Source organism: Centroberyx gerrardi, chromosome 24 (genome assembly GCF_048128805.1).
Source record: "Centroberyx gerrardi isolate f3 chromosome 24, fCenGer3.hap1.cur.20231027, whole genome shotgun sequence".
NCBI classification, from domain to species: Eukaryota; Metazoa; Chordata; class Actinopteri; order Beryciformes; family Berycidae; genus Centroberyx; species Centroberyx gerrardi.
The window spans coordinates 6,905,107-6,917,678 of NC_136020.1; the positions used below are offsets into that span (position 1 = coordinate 6,905,107).

The 12,572-nt window shown below is 43.6% G+C and overlaps 1 protein-coding gene across 2 annotated transcripts in view; it reads right to left on the reverse strand.

Annotated features, from left to right (window-relative positions):
- The window catches only part of LOC139928169 (ankyrin repeat- and BTB/POZ domain-containing protein 3-A), a 121,664-nt gene that overhangs the window by 31,914 nt on the left and 77,178 nt on the right, over positions 1 to 12,572 (reverse strand). For both annotated transcript variants that reach the window (XM_071920599.2, XM_071920600.2), the window contains exon 2: positions 6,951 to 7,100. In XM_071920599.2, the coding sequence (XP_071776700.1) occupies positions 6,951 to 7,100 (150 nt within the window). The remainder of the gene's footprint in view (positions 1 to 6,950; positions 7,101 to 12,572) is intronic.

Genomic DNA, 12,572 nt, shown 5'->3' on the forward strand with positions numbered 1-12,572 from the left:
ACACTGTTAAGTTCAGCCAGTCCCTCAGTCACTAAAGTCACTAGTGGTCGAGGAGCTAAAAGAGGCAGGCTAGAGTATCATCAGCTCTCAGATGTCAGGCTGATGGGTAATAATTATTAATGAGGAACATCTGCCTGTGGGTGTTGTACCTCTCAGGAGAGCTACCACACACTTGAAAGCTCACACATGCTGATACAGGCGCGCACACACACATTCACCCCTTGGAAATGCGATACACTCAATACACTTTAATTAGAATCCATCGCTGGGACCCTGCGACAACACAGTCACGGCATGATCAAATCTCAACATCGACAAGAGACTTAAACAGGGGCCAATGACCTTACGCATGAGCAGGAAAGAAACTAATCCCTCCTTAATCCCCAGTAACAGCAAGTTGGTGATCAAATCCAAGAATGCCAAGTTGATTCTTGTGTCCTTGTGGAGAACGTTCTTCCCAAATTGTCTTGGAGAGAATGAACCTCTCGATAACACGAGCACAGAGAAGCATCTTTGCAGTTTGAGATGGGCTTTGTGCTTGACGTTGCGTGATCAATTAAGACACACTGCTGTTCATTTCCCCAGCTGTTTCAACCGGCTCTGTACTATAGACTGTTGCGCTGTTTGCAGATGATGCATCATTCTTGCAGTGAATCTTGGGGCTTCCCATTTGTTCTCATTGGTCAAGTCACCATCCAATGCGTCCTCGGCTGGCAAGTAAACTCCTGGGATCTCTATCCGTCCTCCATCCTTGTGTTCTTTTGCGTTCTTTAATTTTGAATTTTTACATGGGTCATTGGATATTATGTCAAACACATCACGGAGGACACAAGAACGCACAAGAACGCATATTGAGAAAGACCCAAGGTGAATATCAAATCCAAGAATGCAAAGTCGATACTTGTGTCCTTGTGGAGAACGTTCTTCCCAAGTTGTCTTGGGGAGAACAAACTTCTCAAGAGAGTAAGCACAGAGAAGCATCTTTACAGTTTGAGATGGGCTGTGTGCTTGACGTTGCGCGATCAATTAAGATGCACTACTGTTCATTTCCCCAGCTGTTTCAACCGGCTCTGTTGCACTGTTTGAAGATCATGCTCTGTTTTCACAATGAATCTTGGGGCTTCCCATTCGTTCTTGTCAGCCAAGTCACCATCTGATGCATCCTCAGTTGGCAAGTAAACTTTATCTGCCCTCTGTACTTTGGAATTGTACTTGTACTCCATTAGAAATTTATGTCAAACTCGTCATGGAGGACACAAGAATGCACAAGAACACATCTTGAGAAAGACCCCCAGTGTTCGTACGATTGAGCCTAGGAAATGTGGTCTTACATCTTCCTTAGGGAACCCGCTTGAGGTACTTCCTCTGCACTGATCCAGAAGCAGCTTTTTCATCACTGTTCTAACCTTTCCAGCGCTGAGCTCCAATGAGCAAGCTGGATCCTATGCCAGGTACCGAGGGACATTAAACCATTATACAGTAATGAATCCAGCTTCAGGTAATTACTGCAGCATGCAGCAGCAGCCTACAAGATTTTCCAGCATGTGTGTTTTGTGTGAGATGAAGGGGCGGTTAAGTGTGGCGTGTGTGTGTGTGTGTGTACGTAGTTGGAAGCGGGTGGGAGTGGAGGATGGGTGGGTGGGTGGGGGGGTCTGTTTGTGTCAGCATGCCCTTGCTGTCCTCCTAAAGGTGTTGGAAGACAGATAAGCAAAATGGCCGCGCCCCGCTCCGGTGACTCAATGTTTCGAGCCGTCCTCAGCGGAGCCCAGTCAACAGTTTTTACCACGGTGCCTCTAAGACGGGATGACTGGCGGACGGACGTGAAGAGGTGAGGCTTTGAAGGGCACCGCAGACCTCTGACAGCATGGAAAAAGCGACAGAAAGTGAAGTGAAGAAGAGAAAAATGACAGGGAGAACCTTTGCCAGCGCATCAAGATGCCGCTCTGCCTTGACATGTCCATTAGACACACAGTGAAAAGGACATGAGGGTGACATTATCTGTAGCAGCTGAAGTGGTCAAATGGGTGAAATGTGTTCATTGGCTCAAAAGGAATGCAACCCTAGCTCAGACTGCATTACTCATTTACTGACTGGATGGAGCTTTTTATGAGCTTTCATCGTCTTAAGAGAAAATGACTATGATTGACTCATTTTTCTTTTTTTTTTTCTATCTTCTGTGCTCAGAATTGGGTCAGCTACTGTATGAGGTGAGGAAAGGATAAAGAGATGATGCATGACAAAGTGGAAAAAAGTATTTTAACTCTAATATAATGAAAAATGAGAATGGGGCATGGAATGAGCATGGATGGTCTCAAGATGAAATGTAACAGCTCACCATGACTCTCCTTTGTCTGTGCGCCTGCTGTGTGAGTGCCGGATAGTGGAACAGAGACGACACAAAGTTAGTCTGACTCACACATTTTAAAAATGGTAAAGAGAATGAAATCATGTTGCATTCCCAAATGTAGGTTGGTGAAAAGGAGCAGAAAGGCTATGCTCTTCAACCAGCATTTATCTTTGAACAAAATGTTAGTTTATGGATAGACATTTGCAGTGTGTATTTGCATGTGCATGCTTGCACACGCACACACACGCACGTACACTCACGTGCGCACAGGCCAAAGTCATATTTAGTCAGGCATTCAGTCAGTTGAATCACTGCCTTGAAAAAGAGAAATAACATCCCCGTGCTGTGCAATTTTCTGTACCCTTTTAAACTTGCACACAACTCCAGCAGCTTTGTTGGGAAAAGGGATTCCTCTATTTACGAAACCCACTCAGCCCTGAAGAATAAGCACTTTTCTCCACCTATGCACAGTCGAAAAAAGTGATGACTCATTTTTCAGTGACTATTGTCAGCCAGGGAAAATAAGAGCAGGGCCAGCGCTGCCCAAATGTCTAAAGCATACAGCCTGTGATAAGCTTTAAATCAACTTATCGTCATAAAAGTCTAACCAAATCCAACTGACAATGATGTTATTTGGTCGGCGGATGCGAAGATGTGAATTACAAAAATTGATAAGACAACTGGGTCCATTCTAACTTAACAATGTCCAGACTGCAGCGCTCTGTGAACACTCGCCATCCACTGTGGTAGAGGCACACCCAGCCTTAGGAATGGAGGGCCCCATTGTTAAATGCTTGCACTGTATTACATTACGCTGTTTATTTGCCTAGTGGCTGCACTCTGACCAAGGCAACCCACAGGGCAGAGGCTACGCTGACAGACGAACATCCTCTCCCCTCTGTCACACCTGGCCACAATATGTCAGACGCTGTCAGTTCGGCTTTAACGCACAGCGCCTATGGATTCCACAGACACGCCGCACACAACGTGGCGCGTTGAGGGAAAACAGAGGGAGATTCCGAAGTTATCCTTCATGAGAGAGCGTCACGGGAGCTGAGGAAAACTGCAAAGTGCCCTGAGCATCCATCGCCCAGATCTGCCATCGGTAATCTGTTCTGCTAGCCGGGACAAAGACGTGAAATAGGAGAGCATAAAGGGAGCGGGGAGGCCTCAGACATATAAGACTTGTTATTCCACCTCAAGAAAATGAAATTATGGATATAGTGATGAATGTTATTCTTTAAAAGCCTCTTTTATTATCCATTAATTATCGAACAAGTCGGGTGTGAAATTGCCCTGCCTGGCGCTGCGTGGCCAGTTTACTTTCCAGTTATCTTATCTATTGTTCAATTATTCAACTAATAACTTAAAATGGCATGCAATTTAAACACTTTAAATATGTTGATGTCAAACAATTTCCATTGGTTTATGTGGGGACGTAGTGTCTATTCTCATATTATGAAAGAAAACCTACTTTCTATATTTCTGTCATGGTCAATCTATTTCTTTCTGTATCATTTCACTCTTCAGTCTTCTCATCCACTAGTGAGTCCTTGAGTTGTTCCAGGTCTCTGCTGTGATATTAAAGGTGCATTTTACCATCAATACATCATTACCACATTAATTGTGAGACATTAGTATAATTACCATAAACAAACAAGACCACCACTGAGAAGATTGGCAGCTTCCACCAGCCTCTACACTGCATTTTACATTGTGTGCCACGGGTTGGATTTTGCGGGAAATCTGCTGGACTGCTTTACGGCTCGAAGGGAGATTTGCTTTACGGCACAAAACGTAAAGGAAGAGGGCGCTGTTCTTCCAGCACAAACGGAGCTAAAGCTGTTGGTGTTTCTCACAACGGCAGATGGCGGAACATGCTACACGTAGCACCTTTATTACAATCATCTTACACTTGATAAGCAGACTCTCACTCATGTGACTCAGTGACTCATGCGCTGTAGATCACATCAACACAATCTGTTCATGTAACACAACATGAGGAGGAGGGCATGCCGCCGAAGTCCACCGAATGACTACAAGCACTTGGCAGAGCCCATGTTACGAGCCACATGTCTGCCTCTGGCAGCGCTCGACTGGCCGACCCCGGAGGTGAGGTAGCTGTGGCGTCGGGAGTCAAACACACGCCGCATTAATCAGGAATTAAACAGCAGCCAGGTGTTGTTATGTTTGCCTGTCTGAACCATGTGCGTGATGAGAATGTCTTCCATGCCTGGGACTGATATGTTCGCAGTAGCAAGACGCAAGAGAGGTGCTTTAAAATGCTCATTCACATTTCCACCAGCCTTTAGAGGAGGTGCATTTACAAAACTGTGTATTACTGGTGTGTTCCCTGCTCTTCGGGGAGTATTATCAGAATAATTGATCGGCCATGAAAGAAACCCTACTTCATATGTTTCCAATATTGGCAATCTTTTTTCTTCGCTATTTCTGTCCTTTTGCTCACTTTATGGTCTTCTCATTGTCTGTCTCTCTTCTCATTGATTTTCTTTTCTGTTATTGAAGTGAGATTGTTTGCTGATGCTCACCAATTATAATGAGCTGTCCTTAAAAAGGTAAAAAAAAAAAAAAGCCATATGAATTCCCCAGCACTGGATCTCTCATTGCCAAGTGTAAATGGAAGTATTTTGAAAAAGATTGAAAGTAGTGAAACTTTTGACATATTGCTCATATTTAAGTATACCCAAATAATGCATTTAGTTGTTGGAAACTCAAATTTCTTCCCCAGATCCCACTAATAAGGGCCTGTCAACGATTCTGATATTAGCCTCCAAATGTCCCATAATTCTAGGAGTTGCTCCTGCTCTAGCACAGATCTGTTTGGGTAAAGATGACAATACACCTCAGTCTGTGTGATGGACCACTCAGCAAGACTGTCATAGATAATTGTCATGCACTCAGAATGGGCTGCAGCCTTAAAATAAGCTTTGCATGTCTCATGCATCCAACCCCGGATATATGGGATGAATCACTATTGTGTTATCAGTGATAGATTACTTGAGTGTATGATGCATAATGAATTGCTGGTTTATACTGTGCTATATGGTCCAAATAAACACACATAGACACACAAACACACACACACACAATGATCTAATATGTGAGTGTGGGGAGGACGGGGTGTCAGAGTTAAAGGTGCAGCCCATCCTTTCAAGATGAGGTTAAAAGCCTTTGAGGCAGTGACCTTGGATCCAAACCCCCCAGGCAGCGCTCATAAACAGGTGTTAGAACAGCTGTAATAGAGCGGTTCCTGGATGGACTGTGTCATGGGGAGAGAGAGAGAGAGAGGGGGAGAGAGAGGAAGGACAGTAGAAAAGCAGTGGGCTGGCCACAGACCACCATGACAGCCCACAGGGACAGGGAGTGAGCATTCCTTCACACTGATGGGGCTATTTGGCGAATAGTTCTGGAAACAATAAGTCATAGAGTCACAGATCACTTTTAATGTGCATAACAATTACACTTTAGAGTGAAGCTGCTGATATTTTGTGCAGATATTTCATCTTAAAATTTGACAATTTTAATGCCAGAAATTCAATAGGATTTACAAGGATTCACCGTTTCATCTAGAATTTGACTCTTGTCAGGGTGGAAACGCCTCTGACATTGCATTTAGACCTTCATGGGACACTAAAACTCTCCATTGAAAGCCAGACTAATTAAATTCTTTTATAGGTGGGTCAGCAGCTCCTTAAGGCGGGGCGAGGCAGGTTTCACTGCAGGTTTTAGACTGGCTTCCCTGAAGCTGTTGAGTAAAATCACATCCTCACCTCCATCACATCAGAGGTCGACGACATTGACTGGCCGACATCTGATTTTTATTAAAAGGCCAATATCAGCTCACTATATCAGCACACCAATATATCGGCGTAACCCTAATACACAGTTGTAGATAATCATATTATATGCTGCTGTATGGTGTTCATTACCATATGAATAGGTATATTACAGCTATGGCACTGATTTAGAATTAAGTGGTAGTTGCGTGCTGCATGCACATGGGCATGCAAGTCCACGTCATTTCTTTTTGCACATGCGTGCACGCTTGTACTTAAGTATGCATCTGTTCAATGACTTACATGCATAGGAGCAGTTTGAAAGCTTGGGGGTGCAAACAGCATGAGGAACGTTTTAAAGTTAGAATAAAAAAGAAAAAGTTAACTCTCCATTATCGATAGGCACTGGCTCAATACCCTGTGGCTGTTGAATAGGAAGTAATTATAACACACAGAGGCCTATATTTTTCATTACTGCATTTCATTTAATAAAACTGAGTGGGATAATTTGGCATTGTGCCAGCAAAACATTCTCCAATAACTTTTGGTTTTAGAAAATGATCCACACCAGACATAAGCGGCATTCACTGCTTGAGTTTTCAACACTGTGTGAAAAGAATGTCTTGCCTGGTGCAGAGGAAGGCACCTCTCCATCAATGCATCAGTGCATTACATTGCATGTTAAAGTCTGTATAAAACATGCAAGCCTACACATTTTTGGCTCAGGCCGCTAGGGGGCGCAGTGAACCCCCCTGCCCTCCCAAACATGTTGACAGGTTGTTCACGGATGGGAAATGTTCACTCACTCAGCTCGGCGATGCTGCCCACCCGGGTCGCCAGCAGGGACTGTTCCAGCGTGCGGAGCTCAGCCTGGGTGTAGCCTTGGCCCTCGCCGCCCCTCCCTGAGCGCTGCTGGTCCCGGTGCAGGTTCAAACTCTCTGGCAGACTCAGCACACCTGGAGACGCCACAGAGCAAAGGCAAAAAGGTCAAGGCACAGATCGAGGGTCAGGGGTCGCAGCAAAGGAAGAAAACAGTGAGTGATGTATCCTCTTTTTGGTAAAATTAGTTTTCATCTGCAATAAATCGGCAACACTGGGGAATAAGCCTAAGATAGTATGCAGACTGTACAAATGCACAAATCACAAATCAACACTTTTAGTAAAATATTCAAAATAGAGTTGGGTAGCTAAACGATAACACCCACATTAATTTCACATGCAGCAGCAAGTGAGCAAGTGTTAGTTTAAATGATTAAATATAGAGACAAAGTCATGGGTTAATACATCTTAATTTTTTTGTGAAAGGGCCACAGCCAGTATCATGTTAGCATAATGAATATACAGTATAAGCTCAGACTGAACATTGTAATAAATGGGATGCTGAAGTTTGGCACTTCTTCCACACTAGTTGTGTTCCTCACAGCCAAAACAACGAAGCATAAATTTTACATTTGCATATGTGTGTAAATATAACAGAATCGCTTATCATGAACATAAATAGATTGGACTTGTACAGAAGAGAGTCCTCTTATAGTCTGTGACTTGAACTCTAACACGCCCAATTAGGCCACAAGCTATATCTGTTTGTTTCTTCAAAGGTCTAAATTCAAAGAGTGACCTTGAAGGCAAGACGCATTGGGATGTGCAGTTTTCCTATTACATTACACCTTGCTGTGTTCACAGGTGGGTAGCGTGTATTTTCTGCAAACAAGGTGTACCAGATAGTGTTGGCTGGAGAGGATTAATCCATTTAGGTCCTGCTACTCCAGCCAGGCTTTGTTTGGCTGCGGAGAATGGGCTGTGACAGATGGGATATTGAGTTTTTGCTACAGGAGAATGGAAAGCAACACCCTGCCGAGTGCTAATCCTAATGACACGGCGCAAGGGGATATGCTGTTTCTCAACAAACAGTAATTACAACATGGAGGAACTTAGTCAATTTGTCGGCATGTGATGCCAGCACATAAGACAATAGACACTCACTCACACACACACAATCCGAGTGGACCAGATCGGGGTAGGAGTTTTCCGTTGGGCTTCTCCGGCTCCGGATTCCTCCCACCCCGTCCTCCGCCCACAGCGTCCAGCCCAAGAATTCCACTATTCCCCCGGCCAGGGTCCCGCTCCCTCATCCTCCCACAGCCTTTCCTGAAGGTCAGCTGTATTTAGAGCCCCCCCCCCCCACCCCGAATCATTTATATAAAATCATTTCCCACGTCGCCTGACCACTGACCAGTATTGACGGAGCTGCCTCTATCGGGTGTGTCTCCAATGGAGTTCTTCAAGCGGAAAGTCATCTGACCCTTATGTGGAATCGAAGGCGGGTGGCTCTGGCCTGCAGTGTTCTGGTATTTCTGTGTTGCGAACGTCCTCGCGAGGATAGAAAGATGAGGAAAATCCGTCTAAGTGAGGACATTTTGCCAATCCTCACTTCTTTATGCAGTTAGTTTAGTTGGATTTAGGGTTAAGATTAGCATTAGGAATCGGTATAAATTAGGGTTAAGGTTAAGTGGTGGTGTAGTGGTGAGGGTTAAAGTCCTCATAGAATAGTCTGTGACTCTGCAGTGAAGGCATTGTATATAACAACAAACATAACAATGCAATATGTTGAATGTTGCAAACATCTTGGGAGAGCAAAAGCAAAAAGAAAGGAAAAAAGTAGTCCGGTAACTCTGAATTCTGAAAGAAGGCTGATGGCAAATAGCAGAAAGACTCCTCAGGCCTTAGAGCAAGTTGCCAGTCTCTCCTCATCTGCTGTCCCACTGTGAAGAGGGATCCCATGAACCTCCTCTAATCACCAAAACCATATTAGAATTCACAACTTCCTCTGCAGGAGTTTGCGCTTGTATGGTTTTGGGAAAACACATTTGAATAATTCAGGATGTTCTGGATAATCAAGGCTTCCCATCTTAGCCCCTTTGCCACTGTGCGTTCCCCAACTCCATTGCCCAAACTATTCTTTTAATGCGATCCTGGGGTGGCGGGGAGCTCTTTGCTGCATTATTCATCCCATCAGATCAAGACATATAAACAAGTCTGTGGCTCTCTCTCCTCCCCACACACCTCCCTTTCCCTCTCCCTCCACGTTATCTCGTGCTCACACTTGGCTTCTCCGGATAGAAAAAAAAGAAAAGAAAGTAAGAATATTTGATCCTGGGTGATGTTTGCGTACCGAACATCAGAGGCGAAAAAGGAGCAGGCCTGGCCCCTTGGAGACAAGAGAAGGAACAGGCGGGGGACGGAGGAAAGAGGGGGGGGGATGCCGACACGAGCGTCTGATTAAAAAACGACAAGCAGCACGAGACTCCCCCCAAACTGGGAGCTGTTTTTTTAACCTCATACGTCTGAGTCATACTTCAACCGCGTCTCCCTGCGACCTCAGAAGCGACCGGGTGAGATATATATTTCAGATACAGTCTAATCCCAGATAAACAGATATGACCTGCATTTCCTATTCCCCTATTCCGGGGCTCTCTCCGTCTCCGCCGCTGTCGGGGGAGACGGGAGAAGGCGGAGACTGGGTCAGGGGGACACGGCTACTTTAAAACTCCGAGCTGTGTACCAAACTCCCCAGAGTCATTTCAACAGAAGTACTGCTGCTCATGCAAGTAGTCATAAATAATGTAGAGAGTAATATTGAGCATCCCATCTTTGTCAAGCTGTCTGGACTAGAATAGATCATGGGAGAAAAAGCATTTGCAAAAAGCATTTGCAGACAAGCAGAGGCACAAACGTCTAATTCTTGTAACACAATGTAGGAATGCACATGGCTTTGGCCTAGAACAAAGCAATTGATATTGTGAACATGAAATGCTCTCGCAGCTTGAAACCAGGAGACAAAGTGGCAGAGCTAAAAGCCTAGAGCTGCCGCATTGATAATGAAGCGACTTTCCAACCGCGTTTTTGATGTTTACATGAGCCTGATGAGTTGAAAACTGAATAAATAAACTGAAAACTGAAAATCTGAGAGATGCAACACTCCCAAATGCTTTGCCCAAAAATATGGTTTCTCTTCACTGTTATTGTTAAAAAAAAACAATAGGATTTCACTGGGAAGAAAATAAAAAGTTGATGTTAATCACATGTTAATCAGACTGTAAGAGTGGGAAGTATGGGGAAGTGAATGGATTACTTACATGTGTGGATTACTTAAACATGGATTTACTAAATACGAAATATGTGCCATATATAAATCTAGGACATACATATCATTATAAAAATGCAGAAAAACAAAGAATAATATCGGTATGTATACAGTTTGAAATAGTGGAACCATCATGAAAAGTTTCAGTAAGTAGATAATAATGAATGACCAGATGACCCGGTGGATTATGATGCTGTTGCCCGTCCTGCAATGCAAAGTGCCTCAACCTCAAATCAACCTGCTCTAAGACTGCAGAAAGGTTTCAGTAGTGCCAGTGTAAGATAGTCTACAGGATGGGTCTGGAGGACCAAACCAAACATTGAACCAAGAACACTCATCATGATGTGTGATTTACTGAATCTCAGTGTGACATCACAGATTTTGGGGCAAGGAAAACATATCGAAATCGACATATTAAACCATACTAGAATACAGGGACATGATACTTGAAGGCTGGAATTCAGTGGTAGTGAGATTGACTAAGCACAAGTCAACTCAACAAGCCAAATCTGCATTCCAGAGATGAACAATCCCAGCCAAAGAGAACAAAAACATACGAGTATAGTACTTTTTTCTGGCTCAAATTAATGAACAGAGTTCTTGATACAAGGAATGGCAGCTTAACATCAGTTTAGGCTGAATCAGGTTTACATTTACAATGGTTTACATTTACAATGTCTGTAAAATTGCAAAAAATATACTATATTCATTAATATTTTTGAAAGGGTTTTATAAACCCAAGTGTTGGAGAATTTTCTCAACCCATAGAGGAACATGTAATCCTTCAGTTTAAGTGAAAACATGAGAATTACAAAAATGAGATATGTTTCAAGGAGTTACAAAGTTTTCACATGACAACAGCGCTATGCTTTTACTCTATTTCACAACTGGGGCTTCACAGGCCCTATAATGGTATGACAACATTCTTAAAATAGCTTTCAACAGTGTGTTTATCATCATGACTACTTCATATTTCTATGGTATTTTCCTTGCAATTTGCTGTGTTTTCTTTAGGGAGATAGCCCAGATGCACTGAGGGAGATGAATCTGAGGTCCAAACGGCAACACAGAGACTGTTATTCCAACTTAGGAAGTACTGCACAAGTGACAATACTTGCACTACAATGTTATTTTTTTCTGGTTTGTGCAGAAGGCTTTACAAAAAAACATCACTGTTTTAATGGGATACCCTGACATTTTGAATTATAGCTATTTTTCTACACCAAGCACTTGTTGCACGGAACATGGGAAAAAAGCTTCTATGTTTGTGCATTTGTCAAAAAAAAAAGTCTTGTTCCCCTTGTTAGTTTTTCCCATTGAGACAGGGATAATGGCTCATGCCTCCCTCCTCTCCAGCCGACTTTACCAGTGTTTGTGGCCAAAATTCTACAGTATAGGCTTACAGTATATAACTTTTTAACAATCGCTACATTGCAAAAATACAGTGCATACGAATCTTTGCAACTGACCTTAAGATCACGATAAATGATAAACAACAAACAGTACTTTTGATTAGCGTTTGGGTTTTCACTGTTAATAGTGTTTGTACATGCATGCACAAATGTGACGAAGCCGAGCGTGTGTTAACATGACTGCGTCTTTGTGTGTGTGTGTGTGTGTGTGTGTCCAAGCGAGCCAATCCTAATTAACGGCTCATTACATGGACGGTCCTGCCTCTCTTGCGTGAGAAGAACACCGTTTGAAAAAGCTCTTCTCAGGGGAGAAACGGGGAGATGGGATTGTCTGGTCTGTTTGAGATCAAGCCCACGGCATAATGGGCCCCGTGATCAATGCCACCCCTTCATATGATAGAGAGCAAATCCTCCCTGAATGCCTTTACTACTCAGAGCAGAGAAAACTCAATTCCTTAATGCCCGACCTTCGAAAAGTCGTCTCAAGAAAAGTCTGGCAAAAAGAAAAACACTTTTGAGAAAATCACTGCCCACTACGAACTGAGGCTTTTATCACCCTTTTAAAGACGCTTTGTGGTGGTGATAGGATGACATTATGATTTACAGTAATTATTCTGCCAAACGCACTTGTACCTCTGCTACTCTAAATGTCAAGTCAAGGTCACTGAGGTCACTTTCAAAGGATGCAGCAGCTGCTCCATCATGTCCCGGTATCGCCGCGCCGCTCTCGAACCGCCGCAGTGCGCGGCTCCTTATTTTCCTGCAGGAATGTCCAATCGATTTCCCTGTAGCGAGAAAGTGGCGCTCTCTCTCTTGTCAGTGAGAAAACTCACCCAGAATATTAACAGGTAGTCGCCATGGCAACAGGCAAG